This window comes from Pelobates fuscus, chromosome 4, assembly GCF_036172605.1.
Source record: "Pelobates fuscus isolate aPelFus1 chromosome 4, aPelFus1.pri, whole genome shotgun sequence".
In the NCBI taxonomy this organism is placed as follows: domain Eukaryota; kingdom Metazoa; phylum Chordata; class Amphibia; order Anura; family Pelobatidae; genus Pelobates; species Pelobates fuscus.
Genome location: NC_086320.1, coordinates 228085696 through 228105752, shown reverse-complemented (window position 1 = coordinate 228105752; position 20057 = coordinate 228085696). Strand labels below are relative to the sequence as shown.

The 20057-nt window shown below is 42.2% G+C and overlaps 1 protein-coding gene across 1 annotated transcript in view; it reads right to left on the bottom strand.

The window, feature by feature from the left end:
* The window catches only part of ADCY2 (adenylate cyclase 2), a 1028223-nt gene that overhangs the window by 336252 nt on the left and 671914 nt on the right, over window positions 1-20057 (bottom strand). Inside the window, exons 5-6 of the mRNA XM_063451927.1 lie at window positions 14319-14467; window positions 11911-12022 (exon numbers count right to left, since the gene is read on the bottom strand). Coding sequence (XP_063307997.1) covers window positions 11911-12022; window positions 14319-14467 — 261 coding nt within the window. The remainder of the gene's footprint in view (window positions 1-11910; window positions 12023-14318; window positions 14468-20057) is intronic.

Here is a 20057-nt window from a genome sequence, read left to right as displayed (position 1 = left end):
CCTTTTACAGTATCAGTTTATAGCGGTTTCCATGACACCACCAAAACCAAAAGGTTGCTACGGCAATGGGGTCACGCTCTTTTAACACTTCCGGATGATGGCACACACACGCATGTGCACACATACCGGGAAGACTCCGCTCCACCAACAGGGATCACCTACGGTGAGTCTAATTTTTAAATGGCAAGCATTTGTGGCTACTACAAAAGACTGGAAATACTCCATTTTGAATACTGTGTTGTCTACTTTTACAAATGGTATGCCCTGATGGGGTTAATTTTCATTCCTGGGCTGCCATATGGTCTCAAAGGCAACATAGGCCCAGCAAATCAAGCTGGCAAATTTTAATGTGCAAACATGGAAAAGGGGAAAGCCCTACATTTGACCCCTGTAATGCAAAAACCCATAAAGCCTGTACATTGGGGGCACTGCTGTACTCGGGAGATGTTGCTGAACACATATTGAGGTTTTCTTTGTCAGTAACCCATAACAGGAACTGAGAATCCATGCTTAAAGTACAATGTGAGAGAAAAATAACACAACGAAAATGGTAGAATGGTGGTAGAATTAGTGCAGGGAAAGTGTTTAAATACCACTATTTGAAATACCCTAGGGTGTCTACTTTTAAAAAATGTATGGGGGTAAATTACATTGTCCGTCTTCAGAAATGTCCCAAATAGGACATGGGTGCATCATGACCAGCTGTGAAAATTCCAAGTTGCAAAACTGGAATGTGCACCCTCCAAATAAGGTCTTTTAGCCCCCAGAGAACCCGACACACACTTATACATGGGTATCACTGCACTCAGGAGATGTTGCTGAACACATATTGGGGTGTTCTTTGGCAGTAACCCTTAAAGTTCATAAAACATGTATTCTTAACTTGCTAGTCCTGCGCTCAAACTTCCATTACTCCTGGGCGGCAGCAACAACCATATACTATATTTTATATACTATGGTCGGTTGCTGCCACCCAGGAGTAATGGGAGTTTGAGTGCAGGACTAGTATCTTAGTATTTGTATTCACTTTTGTATCACACAGCTAGGTTGCAATGCTGCTGCCCATCCCATGTGTTCCCTATTAAGGGTTAATAAGCATTTAGGGATGTATATAAAAAAATACCCCTTTCTGTCTCATTAGATATATTTTTGCCAGAAGCTTAAGGAAGCAAGGCGAATGGTTAGCGTTAGGACCCACCTAAGAGGTCTGCCTTGACGTGGAAGGTGGGCACACCCTCCCATGGCCATTGGAGGTAACTAAAAACCTCCACCTGCCTTGACGTGGCAGGTGGGCACACCCTCTCATGGCCATTGGAGGTAACTAAAAACCTCCATTTGTTTAAAAATACATAGGGATGTGGAAGGTAACTTTTTTTTCTTTGGTTTTTACTACATGTATTTTGGCTGATGTGTGCTATGGTCGTTGCTGCTGCCCAGGAGTAATGGGAGTTTAAGCGCAGGACTAGTTTCTTTGAAATTATATGTTATGATGAAAATAATGGTATCTTTAGAAATACCATTTAATGGTGAGAAAAATGGTATTTAATATGTGTGGGTACAGTAAATGAGTAAGAGAAAAATTACAGCTAAACACAAACACCACAGAAATGTAAAAACAACCCTGGTCCTTAACGGTAAGAAAATTGAAAAACGGTCTGGTTACTAAGGGGTTGATCATTTAGGGATGTAAAATAAGGCTTAAGCCACACTAATGCCAGCTTGGCACAGATGATTTACTCCAGGCTGATGCAGCTGCAATGGTCCAAAGGAGGAAAGATGCACTCAAAGGTTCACAAATGAGTTGATTATTGCCCAAACTGATGCTAGCTTCCCTGTGTAATCCAAAGATCAATGGGAAACTGGTAGAGATGTCCCGAATAGTTCCTGGCGAACATAGCTTGTTCGCGTTCGCCACGGCGGGCGAATATATGCAATGTTAGGTCCGCACCCTATTCGTCATCATTGAGTAAACTTTGACCCTGTACCTCAAAGTCAGCAGACACATTCCAGCCAATCAGCAGCAGACCCTCCCTCCCATACCCTCCCACCTCCTGGACAGCATCCATTTTAGATTCATTCGGAAGCTGCATTCTTAGTGAGAGGAGGGACAGTGTAGCTGCTGCTGATTTAATAGGGAAATCGATAGCTAGTGTATTCAGTGTCCACTACAGTCCTGAAGAACTCATCTGACCTCTGCTGTAAGGACAGCACCCCAAAAAGCCCTTTTTAGGGCTAGAACATCAGTCTGCTTTTTTTGTGTGTAATCTAATTGCAGTTGCCTGCCTGCCAGCGTGTGTGTCAGGCTCACAGCGTATACTGTGCCCACTTGCCCAGTGCCACCACTCATATCTGGTGTCACAATAGCTTGCATTTAAAAAAACAACACTTTTTTGACTGTGAAATAATAGCAGTCAGTTTCCTTCACCCGTGTGCATTTCAGGGCCTGCCAGGGCACAGTGTCACACCAGTGCAACTCATATCTGGTGTAACAGTAGTTTATATAAAAAAAAAAATTGAAATTTGACTGTGAAATAATAGCAGTCAGTTTCCTTCACACGTGTGCGTTTCAGGGCCTGCCAGGGCACAGTGTCACAGCAACTCATATCTGGTGTAACAGTAGTGTACATTTAAAAAAAAAAATACAATTTTGACTGTAATAGATTGAATAGCAGTTAGTTGTCTGCAAGCGTGTGTGTCAGGCCTACAGCGTCTACTCTGCCAACTTCTGCCACTGCACAGTGCCACTCATATCTGTTGTCACAGTAGCTTGCATGCATAGTACCACTAATCGAAAAAAAAATGACAGGCAGAGGCAGGCCACCCTGCAGGGGCCGTCGTGGTCGTGGTGCTGTGATTCCCTTTGTCCCTAGAATAATGCCCAGTGTTCAGAGGCCACGTACCCTGAACTCGAAAAGTTCTGAGGACATAGTTGACTGGCTAACACAGGACACCCAATCTTCTACAGCTTCCGCTCGGAACCTTGACACACCATCCTCCTCCAGCTTAGCTTCGGGCACCTCTCAAGTTAACACTCGCCCGCCTGCCGCCACCACCAACACTAGCACCACAGCCGCTTCACTTGATCTGTCAGAGGAGTTATTTACACATCAGTTGGAAGAAATGAGTGATGCGCAACCATTATTGCCAGAGGATGTAGATAACATGGATATGTCTCAGTCAGGCAGCATTACACACATGGACGTACGGTGTGATGATGATGATGTTGTACCCGCTGCTGCTTCCTTTGCTGAGTTGTCAGATACAAGTGAAGTGGTTGATGATGACGATGCGTCCGTGGATATCACGTGGGTGCCCGCTAGAAGAAAAGAAGAACAGGGGAAAGTTCAGATGGGGAGACAGAGATGAGGAGATGAGTTGGAAGCAGGGGGAGGTCGTCGCAAGGAGCTCGTGGCACAGTCAGACAGCATGCATCGGCACCCGGGGTCAGTCAGACAGCACGCCAATCCACACATGCTGTGTCCACCACCAGAATGTCGTCATTGCAGAGCTCAGCAGTGTGACATTTTTTTGTGTGTCTGCCTCTGACAACAGCGATGCCATTTGCAACCTGTGCCAAAAGAAACTGAGTCGTGGGAAATCCAACACCCACTAGGTACAACTGCTTTGCGAAGGCACATTATCGCACATCACAAACACCTATGGGATCAACACATGAGCACAAGCAGCACACAAACTCAAAGCCGCCATCCTCCTCCTGGTCCAGCATCTTCAGCCATGTCAACCACTGCTGTCCTCCTTGCCCCCTCTCAACCATCCGCCACTCCGTCTCTCGCCTTAAGCAGTTCCTGCTCATCTGCCCACAGTCAGGTGTCTGTCAAGGACATGTTTGAGCGTAAGAAGCCAATGTCACAAAGTCACCCCCTTGCCCGGCATCTGACAGCTGGCTTGTCTGAACTCTTAGCCCGCCAGTTTTTACCATACAAGCTGGTTGAGTCTGAGGCGTTCCAAAAATTTGTAGCTATTGGGACACCGCAGTGGAAGGTATCCGGACGAAATTTCTTTGCACAAAAGGCAATCCCCAACCTGTACTCGATTGTGCAAAAGGAAGTAATGGCATGTCTGGCACACAGTGTTGGGGCAAGGGTCCATCTGACCACTGATACCTGGTCTGCAAAGCATGGTCAGGGCAGGTATATCACCTACACTGCGCATTGGGTAAACCTGCTGACGGCTGCCAAGCATGGAATGCGTGGCTCTGCAGAGGAGTTGGTGACACCGCCACGACTTGCAGGCAGGCCTGCTGCCACCTCCTCTATTCCTCCTACTCCATACTCTTCCATAACCTCCTCTTCTGCTGCTGTGTCTTGCTCCACATCAACGGCACCCCCCCCAGCTCCCCAGGTACTATTCCACATCCCAGATACGGCAGTGTCACGCCGTCTTGGGGTTGACTTGCCTGAAAGCAGAGAGTCACACCGGACCAGCACTCCTGAATGCACAGGTGGATCAGTGGCTGACTCCACACCAACTGGAGATTGGCAAAGTGGTTCGTGACAACGGAAGAAATTTGTTGGTGGCATTGAATTTGGGCAAGTTGACACATGTGCCGTGCATGGCACATGTGTGTAATGTGATCGTACAACGCTTTGTGCATAAGTAACCAGGCTTACAGGACGTCTTTAAGCAGGCCAGGAAGGTGTGTGGCCATTTCAGGTGTTCCTACATGGCCATGGCGCACTTTTCAGCTATCCAGTTGCGAAACAACATGCCAGTGAGGCGCTTGATTTGCGACAGCCCGACACGTTGGAATTCAACACTCCTAATGTTCGACCGCCTGCTCCAACAAGAAAAAGCCGTTAACGACTATTTGTATGACCGGGGTGCTAGGACAGCCTCTGCGGAGCTGGGAATTTTTTGCCACGTTACTGGACGCTCATGCGCAATGCCTGTAGGCTCATGCGTCCTTTTGAGGAGTTGACAAACCTAGTCAGTCGCACCGAAGGCACCATCAGCGACATCATACCATTTGTTTTCTTCCTGGAGCGTGCCCTGCGAAGAGTGCTGGATCAGGCCGTAGATGAGCTTGAAGAGGAAGAGGAAGAGTTGTGGTCACCATCACCACCAGAAACAGCCTTATCAGCATTGCTTGCTGGACCTGCAGCAATGCTGGAAGAGGATTGTGAAGAAGAGGAGTCAGAGGAGGAATGTGGCTTTGAGGAGGAGGAGGAAGACCAACCACAACAGGCATCCCAGGGTGCTCGTTGTCACCCATCTGGTACCCGTGGTGTTGTACGTGGCTGGGGTGAAGAACATACCTTCAGTGAGATCACTGAGGACGAGGAACGGGACATGAGTAGCTCGGCATCCAACCTTGTGCAAATGGGGTCTTTCATGCTGTCGTGCCTGTTGAGGGACCCTTGTATAAAAAGGCTGAAGGAGAACGACCTGTACTGGGTGTCCACGCTACTAGACCCCCGGTATAAGCAGAAAGTGCCTGAAATTTTACCGAATTACCGCAAGTCGGAAAGGATGCAGCAGTTCCAAAATCAATTAAAAAGTATGCTTTACACAGCATATAAGGGTGATGTCACAGCACAACGGGAATCTAACAGGGATAGAGGTGAAAGTAATCCTCCTCCTCCCACGACCACGACGGCAAGGACAGGACGCTTTAAAGACGTGTTGTTGATGGAGGACATGCAGAGCTTTTTAAGTCCTACGCATCGCCACAGCCCTTCGGGGTCCACCCTCAGAGAACGACTCGACTGACAGGTAGCAGACTACCTCGCCTTAACTGCAGATATCGACACTCTGAGGAGCGATGAACCCCTTGACTACTGGGTGTGCAGGCTTGACCTGTGGCCTGAGCTATCCCAATTTGCGATAGAACTTCTGGCCTGCCCCGCTTCAAGTGTCCTGTCAAAAAAGGACCTTCAGTGCAGCAGGAGGTATTGTCACTGAGAAGAGAAGTCGCCTAGGTCAAAAAAGTCTAGATTACCTCACCTTTATTAAGATGAATGAGGGATGGATCCTGAAGGGACAGACAGTGGGCGATACATTCGACTAAAAAAGGCCTGATGAGGTAGACGTAACAGGGATTAAACTGATAAGAATAGTACTACTTAACACACCACTCCTATCTGGTGGCACATTAGATTCACACGCGCAGTCCCCCAAATTTGAAGTAGGAGGACCAACCAAGCATCTTTTTCCATCTCCCGGTTCCTAAAATCGATACCATATACACGTCCCCTGATAGGGGACGTAACAGGGATTAAACTAATAGGAATAGTACTACTTAACACACCTTATAATAACGCAGAGAGAGGAGTCTGAAGAAGAGGCGTCCCTGGGGGCTTGTTGTCACCTTTCAGGGACCCTTGGTGTTGTACGTGGCTGGGTGGAGGAAGAGGCCTTCAATGACATCAGTGAGGACAAGGAACGGGACATGGCTAGCTTGGTATCCAACCTTGTGCAAATGGGGAGTTTGCGGTTGTGCAAATGGACTGTTTGCGGTTGTTTGCGGTGCGTTAAACGGGGAGTTTGGTCTGTCACTGTGAAGCGGGCGTAACCATTACACTACCTGATCAATACAACATCATACCTGATGTTTTAAAGCACGTTATTCCAAACAATTTAGGAATGTTAGGTGATTTATGCCCTTTATGGATTAAAACCAGACTCTGCATCAACTATGTAATTTTCCATGGGAGTTTTGCCATGGATCCCCCTCCAGCATGCCACAGTCCAGGTCAAGGTTAGTCCCCTTGAAACAACTTTTCACAACAATCATTATTGTGTCCAGAAAGAATCCCTGTGGGTTTTTTATATTTGACTGCCTATTGAAGTCTATGGTGGTTCGCCCGGTTCGTCCATTCGCGAACATTTGCAGAAATTCCCGTTCGCGAGCGGAAAATTTTATGTTCGCGACATCTCTAGAAACTGCCACTAATCCAATCTAACAGCTGAAATATTGGAGGGAAAGACTTATTGACTTATTGACAAGGTCTGTTAATGAAAAGATAAGCAAAATTATAGCCATTTTAGCATTGTAGCATACTAATAGACACATTTTTCCTGTTTTTTTTGGCATTCCCTTCTCTTTCCCTGAATTTTTTCTCATGGATGATGTGTGTCCAAGCCGAACTGTCATATGGACAAGTGCTGGACATCCAAAACAAAGTTTTCATTTTCAGAAAAAATGTTCGGCAAAACCAAACAATCACATTCATATGGTTTTTAAAGTTTGCTTTTCATGCAAGTATATATTAATTATCTTTTCTTTTTAAATCACCCCTATTTTATCTCCTATATTTCTGAATGAGGGTGTTGTACAGTATACAGAAAGATTGCAAAGTGCATTTGTATGTAATGAGTTCCACACTTAAAATATGTTCTATTGTTTACCTATTACTCATTTTGATTTCAGCAACAAACATGAATTTAACATGAATATATTTTTAAACATATTTCAATACTGTCATGCCAAATATCTAAACTGTCTGCACAAGAAAATTGTAATAACATTCTATTTTTGAGAATTCCACAAAGGTCAATTATAGTAAACTGATGTGAAAGCTTTCTTCTTCTTTTTTTTTTTATTCTTTATTTTTGTTGTGCACAGAAGTAACAAGAAGCCTTGGTGCGCCACAACAGCGACATCAGGATAAGATGGTAAACATTTGTAATACAGGTTATAGCATTCATTAGTCAGGCACATTTTTAGGTTAATGAGACCAATATTTCAACAGTTTAGGTTCTCGTTTGGATTAAATGATTTAGCTAGATGCACATGTCAGGGAAGAGTATTCAGAGGAGTGACAAATAAGGAACACCTGAAATGTACAATACTAATATAAACACGCTGTACAGTTAAATATATGCTAAATGTGTGACAATAGTGTGACCTGAGACGACCAATTTCTTTTTCTACAAGATGTTTCCCCAGATATGGTTACATTATCTCCTGCAGTTGCTTGCAGTGGCTTGACTTTCCTCCTTTCAGCCATCTGTCTTTGCAAGGTCAATACATGGAGTTTATTCATGAAAGTACAGATTTTCATTTTGAAAACTGCTGCTCATATCACTGTGCACATAACGTTCTTAAAAAACACTCAAGTATTTATCAAGCAGACGTGGGAAATATTAGGCCACAAACAAGTCTGTAAAAAAAAATTATAGCACACAGCATGTGAAATTTGCTTAGAAATTTAATTTTCTTTCTTAATTACTAAGTACATCTCATATCAAAATATTCATGCAAAATAAATTCTGAGAAGCAGAATATATATCTTATTTTCCTTTCAAAAAAGTAATCACCTTATAATAACTTTGTCAAATGTCTAATGATAGGCATAACATGCTGGAGATGCAGAGTGTGAAAAGGCGATTTTCATATTTGGTGGAAATGTGGACCACTTAAAAAGTTGTGGAGCAGCATTATAGATAGACCAGATAAGAATTCTATGCTGGGTGAAACTGCATCTTATCACAGATGGTTCAGTCCTACAGCTGGACTAGCTTAGGATGTCTATTGAGAATAGATATTTTAAAGGTCACAAAATGGGTATTACTAAAAATAATAGATATGGAATGTCAAACTTTAGCAGATGGAATGTAATTATTGATAGAATAATAGATAGGGGTTGCTGATAAAAGCAGAATTATTGATAACCTAGGAGGGGTCTGTGAACTGGCCATTGGTGTCTTTAAGTGTATCAGTAAAATTATGTTTGGAGAGGGGGCAAGTACGGATGTCCATGAGAGAAGTCGTGTAAGCTTTCAGCTCAGACCCATAGCGAACATAATCCACACAATCTGACGACCATCCTGCAACATGAAAAAAAAAGGGACTCAGTCACAGCTAAAGACCCCATGAACCCAACGGACTCTCGATTTCAGCCCCTAAGTTAATTTTTCCTAGAGAAATCGGATTTTGATCCCAAGGCTTTGGGATCCAGCATGGCGTTATGCACACCTTTGCAGACGGTGTCACAGGCAAGCAGCCCGCTCTCAGAGGCGTCTCTCCGATCTGACTTAGGCAACAGAGAATTATTGCAGAAACTCCCATCCAAGGAGGACATTGTTCACATTCTGGGGAACTTGGACAGGTTGCTGCAAGCAAAAATCACTGAACTGGGCACAGAACTACACTCCCTTGGAGCCTGGGTGCAGCAGCTGAAAAAGGCAGAGGATTCACATAAAACTGGCTATCCTGGCCCCTGGCTATCAGACCGCAAGAGAGTAATAACTGCCAGCAAATCTCCCTTCTACATTGTAATGCGGAAGACATTGATAATACGTGAAGGAAGAATAAAATCAGGGTAAGGGGAATCCCTGAAGCCATCCAAACCCCCAAAGATATTCCCTGCATTTTACAACATTTATTTAATTTCATCTTGGAACATCCCAGAGACACTGTCATCAAGCTGAATAGGGCACATAGAGCTCTTAAACCAAAGGGCCGACCCAATGGGGCCCCATGAGATATAATATGCTGTAACATGATTTTGTCCTTAAGGACACTATCCTGAAACAAGCCCGAGGCTGTTTTATGGAACATTATTTCAGGACTTGTCCTGGACCACCATGCAGGGACGCATGAATCAGCTCAGAGACAGGCAGACAAGGTACCGCTGGGGCTTCCCCTTTGTTCTGACCGCCACCCATGGAGGCACCATGGCAACATTCACTACAGCGGATGACATCCCAAATTTCATACAGGTACTGGGCCTACAAGCAGTGGGGATCACAGACTGGTATGGAGAATTGGGAATGTTTCCCAGGCATGCTTTTCTGCAAAGGAGAATGGAGCCCACCAACCTCGGAAATCTTAAAGGCTCACCCAGAAATGCTCCTTTCTCAGTGGGGAATCTCCCACCACCCTCTGAATAAACTTAAACCACACAGAACATCACATATTTGATATCCTTTTCATGCTGATTATGTTGTAATTGCATGTTTACTCCTTGGCGCATGCCAGTTTGCCATATAGTATCTATTAATGTCGATGCAGTCCTTTTCTGCTGGTTTGGATAACATGCCAGGTTAAACTTCCATATCTATCCAACAGATCCCCCTAACTCTTTTTCACTATACAGAATGGGGTATATGTTTAGTTAAAAAAAAAAAAAGGTTATAGTTATGTTCCCATTCATACACTCTCATATTATCTCCGTACGCCTTGGGGTTAGGGGTCCTCTGAAGGGGTTGAGAACCTGAGGAAAGGGTTGCCCCCACCCATTTGCTAGACACCTCCAGTTGACACTCTAGAGATGTATTGGATGAAGTTGGACTCATATTTTTCTATGGTTCACTTCGGTTACTGCCGAGCATATAAACATTTTAGTTTTTTTATTCAGTCTGTCATTCAGTCTGTCTCAGTGTCTCTCCTCCCACTGAGACGCATCTCTCTATTTAATTCCTGGGGACTAGGGCTAGCTTCCTTCACCTCAGGAATTGGCACAAATCTCCTCTTCTATTATCCTGATCTTCTCTCCCTTGTTAAGGGAGTCCTAATACAAGAAAATAATTCACCATCATCGAAATTGTAAATAGATATTCTGTGTAATTGTTTTTACATGTTTCCTACATTGAATTTATTTTTTGTTTCTTTTCTTCCCTGATCTAAACACATTGCAACGCACAGGGTTATATCACCTTAATTTCTACTAACGTTTTACCTACACAACCAACAAGCAGAGGGCCTCTTTACTTACATAGTACACTAAACTCCTCCCTGTATTATGACATCTCACCTTGTTTCTTTGAATGTTAGGGGGCTGAACATCCCGGAGAGGCGGTGCCTTCTTCTCTCAGACCTAAAGCGGATGGGGGCTGACATTGTGATGCTACAGGAGACTCACTTCTGTAGGGCTTTGGCGCCTCCTCTCTGGGACCATCGGTACCAGCTGGATTATTTCAGTGATTAAGGCTAGGAAAGTCACAATCCTTTTTGCAGCCCACATCCAGGTTTTTGCTGGGAGAACAAATACCAAACCCGCAAGGAAGGTCTAATTTTGCCAGATTTAAAATCGGCTCCCAGCCTTATACATTCGCAAATATCTATGCCCCAGTACACGTCAAGGTTACTTCCTTAGACGGACTTTGCTTAAACTTAATGACTTTACACAAAGGATATTAATTTATTAACCTGTGGAGGGGATTTCAATATACATTTGGCTACCACTCGTAGTCACTGAACTCCTAACCCCCCCAGAAAGGAAAATTTGCCTCAATACTCTCCATACAAACCAACTTATAGATTGCTGGAGACTAACAAACCCAACCTCCAATGATTTTACATTCTACTCACACCTGCAAGACTCCTACAACAGACTTGACTCAATCTTCATCTAGCATAGGTTCCTTCACCTCATTAAGAAATCACGCATTTGCCCCATTACATGGTCTGACCACGCCCCTGTTGAGGTGTGCATAACTTTACCCACAGTCCCAGTCCATTCCTGGAACTGGAAACTAAATGACTCCATCATAGACAACCAGCAGATAAAATTGCAACTCCAAGAAAAAATCTTACAATACTTTAATGACAGAAAAGTCAAATATGGATCAGCGCTAACACGCCACAGGAGATAATATTTATAAAGCGTGGAGGCAGCACACCTATAAGGAGAGGGGTCCCCTCTAGTACGCCCAATACAAATGTAATAGAAAGGATAAAAATACAAAAAAGGTAGCGCCTGTGAAGAATACATTTATAAATAGAATAAAAATAATAATATATAAAATAGCTTTAAAAAACTCCAGGTAACTTTACACTAGTCCAAGTAAGGTAATTCAAAGTAGTAGGGAAGGTGCTGTGTGGAGCAGTAGACTAAATTGATAGTCCTACTCTGCCATTTCTCTCTTCATACATTGTTTTCATAAAATATCTGGGCTATTCTAATTCATGAAAATAGAAAATATTTGTTGTGTATATTCACTTACCTTGGCAATTTGGTCAAACTTTCCAAATAATTCATTAAGCATATGTACTAATTCTCCAGGAGAACAATCACTGGCCAATCGAGTGAATCCAACAATGTCAGCGTACAAGATACTGTAAAACAAACATTTATGTGTCTCATAATTGTTGTAAATACAAATATTTGACTTTACACTGTCTCTGCTTTTTTTTTAGCAATTAAAAAATATATAATATTTTTGTCTCAATTTTAATTATGCACTAAAAATAAAAGTTAAAAAACCATTCAAAGTGAAAAATGAATCTAGAAAATCTGGTTATATCATTAGTTAGTGGTGTAATATTTAAGTCCATTGCTTTTCTATAAAAAGCCATGGCTGGATGCACCCAATGCTTACCTCACATGCGCTCAGCATGTAGAATGATTGCTTGTGCTTAAAGTGTTGGATTGACATGGAACGGCACGGCAGCAAATTCCAGGACATAAGCTGATCACACACATATGAACACCTGCATCTCTCAGGAAATAACATCTTCCACTTTTTCCTACCATACTAGCAGCGATATCCGCTTGGGATACATTGCTCTCTAAACTGCTTAAACCTTCTAAATTTCAAAGACTAGGACTGCTCAACACTTTGTCGGTAGTCTCCCCATGGTTCTCCTTTCAACAATGGGAAAGACATAATATTACAAAATTATCCCAGTTCCTCTCGGAAGAATCCATAATCCCATTTGTGAACCTCCAACACACTTATAATTTACCTACCAATTCACATTTCTTTATTTACAAACCAAGATTGTCCTCATGGAACACATCAATTACTCAATAAAAAAAAAAAAACACCAGCAGTGACTGAGATTAACAATTCCACATGTTGGGACAAACCACTAAAACCCAAACTACTTTCCATGTGTTACAGATCTCAGACTGACCCCACTAACCTTTCCCCGTGACTGTTTATAGCACAATGGGAAAGGGAGACAGGGTATGTAGTTTCGCAAGAACAATTGACGGGCATGATTAAGTGCTTTTCCCACTTGGAAGCCCATCGCAAAATGATCTACAGCTGTTATTTATCTCCAGACAGACTTAGCCACATTTACAAAAATACATCAGCAGCCTGTTGGTGATGTGAAGCTGATAAATTTGGTGGAGATGTGAAAAAATTTAACCATTATGGGAAACAGTGAAAAAATTGTCCAAAACGTAAATTTTAAAATACCCTTGAGATATGAGACTTACCTATATTTCCTCCCCTTATAACTTTTTATGACAGAGCTTTGTTATCACACTTCACTCTAGCAATGGAAGTCAGCAGTGTGTCCAACAGAGGAATTGTTAATTGATAAAATACAAGTCATTTATGCTGATGACCTCACCAACACAACAGGCCAAAGTGTCGCAAATTTGGGAGATGTGGCAAAAACCGTTCCCACCATAGCGTGAACCATAACTCACAAAGTTGCAATGATTTTGATGTGTTGTACCTTACTGTATACTGTCCTACTGTATTATTGTTATATTTAAAAACCAATCAACTTAAATTATGAAGAAATACAGAATTAACAGGGCACAAAATTGTCCTGGAGTGTCCCATGCTCCTGGACCCTCCTATTAAAATAGGCCATAAATGCCAGAGGCAATTTCCAGTCTCCTGCCTCCTCTTATTATAAAAAGCCCAATAAGGAATAGGTGATGCACAGTCTCATGGGCCCATACAGTGATCTCTTTAGGTGGCTAGGATTCCCAAGCTCCATAGCCACCTTAAAATATGCCCTAGGTACCCATCTTACATTATTAATAGTAATAATAAAATGATTGAGATGGAAAACCACAGCATGTTTTCTCAACCGCATCCACCCTTTGTGGTTTCAGAGATAGTTTGAAAGTTTTAATTGAAACTTGTAACTTCCTGCATGTTTAGCTGGTGCCTTATCATTCATTTATTTTCCCACTGAAAGATCAATGTTTCTATTTATTAACTTTCATTATAAACATTTATGCTGCATGTCTGCTACTTTTCTGTAGACCTTGATAAGTCACCTAGGAAACAGCAGGCAGCCAGCTTCAAGATGGCTTTAATCCTGTTTTCCCCCATTATTTAGTTATTGTTGAATCGAGTGTGGTACGACCATGTTCAATTTGAAATGATCAAGTTTAGCAATTTTTTTAAAACTTACTAGAAAATTTAGACTTAGTCAACAGCTCTCTGTCAATATTGTTTCTAGAAAATCAAACTAAATCAAAAGTTAATTCTAACAGTTTGCTTACACACTTATGTTTCATCATTTATAGTAACTGACATGTTTTCTTATCTCAAGCATACATGTGTATTGAAATGTATATCCATTCAATCTTTTCATTATGAATTGTTACCTCAGGCAATGAACACTGTTGCAGACTATGGATCTGTAAAATACATCATACCTTACATTAGTGTGCCGCTTCACATACAAGTTATGGAAATTATTTGTGTTTTCCAGCTGACCAGCCCTAGGTCCTTGTAATCTCTGGATAATCTCTGCTTTCATTTCCATTGCAATGTGAGCAGGTAGCAAGGAAAGAAGAAGACGTTCCTGGAGTAAAGAAATATAAAATGTGTTTGACCATTGATCATTTATTGTCCTAGGTTTTAATAAAGATATTTATCTGCTAATATTGAGGAATAGATATATCATTTTCGTTGAAATAAAATAATGGACAAGACTTTGGAATATAAAGAATCAATTTTTAATTATTATTATATATTTATTTTTACTGAATTTGGTAAAGTTCTTGAAAACAGGGACTTTTGTGTCTTTATGTGTACGTTTAGGCACTGTTTGTTAATCGAACTAGAAAATAGGAATATGAAAAAACTATAAAAATTCCCCATATAAGAATGTGTGTGCTGTTGTGAATAGTTTAGCTTATAACTAAAAACCCCAAGTTCTTGGAACTACAATTTATGTGATATAAATTAGAGGTGTACCGTATGATGGTTACATTTCATAAATGTTTTGTTTATCTTAGACAGGACAATTCAATATATCATGTTATGAAAATAATTGCAAACTATGAGATGTACTCAGGCACCATATATGTTATTCACTGAAGTAGACATTTATGATCACTATGCAATTTCATAAAAAGCACCTGGAAACTCACTTTATGAAGAGTAGTTGTATCTAGTAATTAAGATTTTGGAGAATAACCAGCGTGCTATTGACAGTTCTAGTGGAATGCGATAAAGTGTGATACTGTTTTCAGTAAACCCACACTTGATCTCCCGCAGAATAGACATAAGTACTGGCAATTAGGGTCATAGGGGCCAATAGGTATTTTTCCTCCTTCTCTGCACTATGCTTAGGATTAGTGGTCCCGCGAGGCCAACACCCTGCCTCACACTCGGAGGCATACACCCCTCAGGCCACACGTGAGCTAGCCGCCTTGCACGTAGCATAGAGAGGGCCTCACCTGTCCCCTTCCTATTTTCTGTTTACAGTCACCGAGAGGCCAACATCCTGCCACAACGTTCGGTGGCTACAAAAATCCCCTCGCGCCAAGCATAGATAGAGCCTCTCAAGCCACTTGGCAACTAGCAGGGCCTCACCTGTCACCAAAACAATAAGCATAATGGTTTCGCCTCATGGCATAGCTAGCAAGCCAGTACTAAACTACACAGTTCAAATAATAAATGTTATCTTTTATTTATTTAAGTATGTCTCATGAAGGTGACGAAGAGTTATCTCTTCATGGCAACCCAGCTAGGGTCGAGACACCTTCATCGATCAGATCCTGGACAATCCCATGCATCACCACCAAGCTAAGGAGGTGACAAGTCTCCTACCCTGCCACAGCAAGGAAAGCGGAGCTATTTAAACTCCTAAGCACTACAACCGACAATACAGAAGCAGGGGAAGGCTCCAGCAACACCAACTCGGGTGACATTCAGGCTATGCTGGCCTCGCTGATGAACTCTATGGGCTAACGACAGACTGGCTAACCTCGAGGCGGTCACCACAGTTCTCCCCAAGGCTGGCCTTCCTGATACCGCTCAACAGGCACCAACCGAACCATGGGCTACGGGTATTATTACCTCTTCAGATTATCAGGACGTTGATCCTGCACACACAATCCCAGCCCACATTAAGAGAGACATCCTGGAAGGCAAAGATGTCAACCTAGCATCCCTACTAATTGCCTCCCAGGATATGGTTGAAAATAAGACTTACAAGTATGATGAAGTATCTGTGGTGGTCAGATCCAAAGACGCCAGGTTAAACCGGAAACTGACCATTCCTGAATTTGTGTTAGCTTTTGGCATATTTAGAGATGTAATTTGTGAAGTGTACCCTAATAGAAGGAAAGAGTTTGATCGCTACATGCACAAGCTGGTGGACCTGGGGAACAAATATGGTGGGTCGGCTTTTTACGACTACCATAGGTCTTTTTCCACCAAGGTGTCTGGCGCTCTCTCTCAGTATGGTACCTGTATCAACTGGAGCAGACTAGATACGGAACTATTCTGTAGACACTTTGAAGGTCTCAAAACACTGGCTTGTGCATCCTGCTCTTCTACTACTCACACTACCAATTTTTGTTCTCACACGGCAGACGACTGTAATCAGTCATCTAGCACCAGCTACGCTGGTAGAACTGAGAGAAACAGAGACAAACTGGGTCGTCCCATCATTTTCTTTGGTAAATCACAGGTGTGCAATAATTTCAATGTGGGCACATGTAGCTTTAGTGCATGCAGATTATTGCATATTTGTTCTCATTGTTTTAGGGCACATGCAAAAACCATGTGTCCAAATAAAATTTACCCTAAACCATACCTAACGTCTGTTAACATTCATGTCTTCTCAGCCCTACTGACCAATCACCCCTCCAGACATATGGTAGAATTTCTCATCTCTGGTTTCTCAGAGGGGTTCCATACAGGCATTATACATATGCCCACAGGCCATCTTGAATGTCCAAATTTACAATCAGTACAACAAAACCCAACAGCAGTAGATACACTCTTAGCCCAAGAACTGGCAGAGGGGTTTTTGTTCGGGCCTTTTAAAACCCCACCTTTTACGGCATGGCACACAAATCCCATCGGGAGAGTCACAGGGAAATCTTCCCTCAAGCAGAGACTCATCATAGAACTGTCAGCCCCTCATACCTCATCTACCCCGAGTCTTAACTCCCTTATTCCCTCCGAAGAGTTTTCCCTACAAAATGCCACTATAGATCATGCCATCACAGACATCATGCAAGCAGGGATTGGAGCGTGGCAGAGTAAGACAGAGATTACAAATGCCTTTAAACTACTACCTATCCACCCTACACTCTGGCACTTACATGGCATCAAATGGGCAGATAACTATTACTTTTTCTCCCGGTTAACCTTTGGGTCAAAAAGTAGCCCAAAATTTTCGACACTTTTGCAGAATTACTTTGCTGGCTGTTACTTAACATTTCCAGATACCCCACAGCCATCCATTATCTGGATGATTTCTTGCTGATGGAAGAAAACTCCTTTCCCCCAGAAGTCTCAAAAAAACCATTAGTCTGTTTGACCACCTGGGACATTTCTGGGTATACAACTAGACTCTGCCTCTATGCAAGCTAGTTTACCACAAGAAAAATGACAAACATCCTCAACAGCTCCAACCATTACATCTTGCTGGGTAATTGCAACCGCAAGGAACTTCAATCTCTCATAGGTTCCTTGAACTTTGCCATGCGCATCATCCCTCAAGGGCGTGCTTTCATATCTAGACTTCTCTGTCAGCAGCACAAGCAGCCACAGCCGCCCCTCCGTTCCAGCAGCTAACCATGGACTTGAACTAATCATGTAACATAGCATGGATCTGTCCAAATTAGCACTTTCATCCAACACTCATAAAACATACAACAGAGCCTTCACACTTTTCACAAGATTTCTATCTGACCAAGACATAGCCCAACCTTTCGTCATGACATCTATTATAGCCTTCACTTCTTTTTGCCACCTTAAATTACACTTATCTTACAACACAATCAAATTATATCTGACAGGCATTCAACATCACATGCTAAATCTACAATCCAATACACATAGTTTTATGTCATCTTATCAGGTAAAGAACATACTCAGAGGTATTCAGAAATCCGTTCCTCCACGTCCTCCGCAGAGATTACCTATAGACAACACACTTTTTCAGTCATTATCCGACTTGTTAGACTCCAAACCTTTACACTCTACCACCAACTCAGTCATCAAAGCTGCCATGTACATTCTATGGGTTCCTCAGGCCAAGATAATTCACTATCACCACCACTCAGATAGACATATGTCTTCTATGCACATACCTACGCAAACACATGGATCACTACATACGGTTACTACCCCAGTCAAAAACAAGCCAACACGCACCTCCAGTGGAGATCACTTATTTATCTACCCACAACAAATGGTGTCCAGTAACAGCTCTAGATTCCTATTTTTCACTTACCACGTCACCACCATCACTACACCTAGTTTCACTAAAAGGCTCTGTACTCACTACCACGACTTTCATGAAATATATCCGATCCCTGTTAACCATACTAGGTTTTAACCCTTCTCACTACTCAGGTCACACCTTCCACGTAGGGGCGGCCTCCCCAAGACAAATAGAAGAGTTAGATAATCTACTAGTTGAGGAAATAGCAAAAATGACAATGAAGGGGGAAGTTATCATCATGGGTGTCTTTAATCTTCCTGATGTGAACTGGAAAACCAAAATAGCTGCTTGTGCCAGGAGAACACATATTATAAATTTCCTACTGGGATTGTCTCTAAAACAAGTAGTTGAGGAGCCCACTTGTAAGGAGGCCATACTTGATTTAGTGTTAACAAATAAAGATTTGTATCAGACATTACCGTAGGTGAAAGTTTAGGATTCAGTGATCATTAGCCAGTGTGGTATAATATAAGTGACTGAATAACATCACTCAAAAACAAAAGTTGTAGACTTTAGAAATTAGAATATGTGTAAAGAAGTCATTTAAATGGAGAAGTTTAAATGGAGCCCAAGAGAAATGGGATTATTTAAAAGTCGCACTACTGAAGGCAACAAAAAATAGCATTTGGCTTCTCCGTAAAAGCAAACAATTTAAGAAACCGCTGTGGTACTCCGCAGAAGTGGCCAAAATAGTAAAAAACTAAAAAAATAGCATTTAGTAATTATAAAAAACCAGAGTGAGAAAGATAGACAGACAGATTTATAAGATTAGACAGAAAGAGGCTAAGCAAGTTATTAGAGCTTCCAACTCACACATACAATCACACATACACACATGGATTTCTGCACAAATTGGTCATAAAATGTGATCTGATCATCATCTAAGTCACAACAATAGACAATCACAGTCTGCTTAAACTAATAACACACAAAGAATGAAATGTTGCCATGTTTTTATTGAACACATCATGTAAACATTCACAGTGCAGATGGAAAAAGTATGTGAACCCTTGGATTTAATAACTGGTTGAACCTCCTTTGGCAGCAATAACTTCAACCAAACGTTTCCTTGTTGCAGATCAGACATGTACAACGATCAGGAGTAATTCTTGACCATTCCTCTTTACAGAACTGTTTCAGTTCAGCAATATTCTAGAGATGTCTGGTGTGAATCGCTTTCTTGAGGTCATGCCACAGCATCTCATTCGGGTTGAGGTCAGGACTCTGACTGGGCCACTTCAGAAGGCGTATTTTAAGCTGTTTAAGCCATTCTGTTGTTGATTTACTTCTTTGGGTCATTGTCCTGTTGCAACATCCATCTTCTGTTGAGCTTCAGCTGGTAGACAGATGGCCTTAAGTTCTCCTGCAAAATGTCTTGATAAACTTGGGAATTCATTTTTCCTTCGATGATAGCAATCCATCCAGGCCCTGACGCAGCAAAGTAGCCCTAAACCATGATGACCCCACCACCATACTTCACAGTTGGGATGAGGTTTTGATGTTGGTGTGCTGTGCCTCTTTTTCGCCACACATAGTGTTGTGTGTTTCTTCCAAACAACTCAACTTTGGTTTCATCTGTCCACAGAATATTTTGCCAGTACTGCTGTGGATCATCCAGGTGCTCTTGTGCACACTGTAAACATGCAGCAATGTTTTGTTTGGACAGCAGTGGCTTCCTCTGTGGTATCCTCCCATGAAATCCATT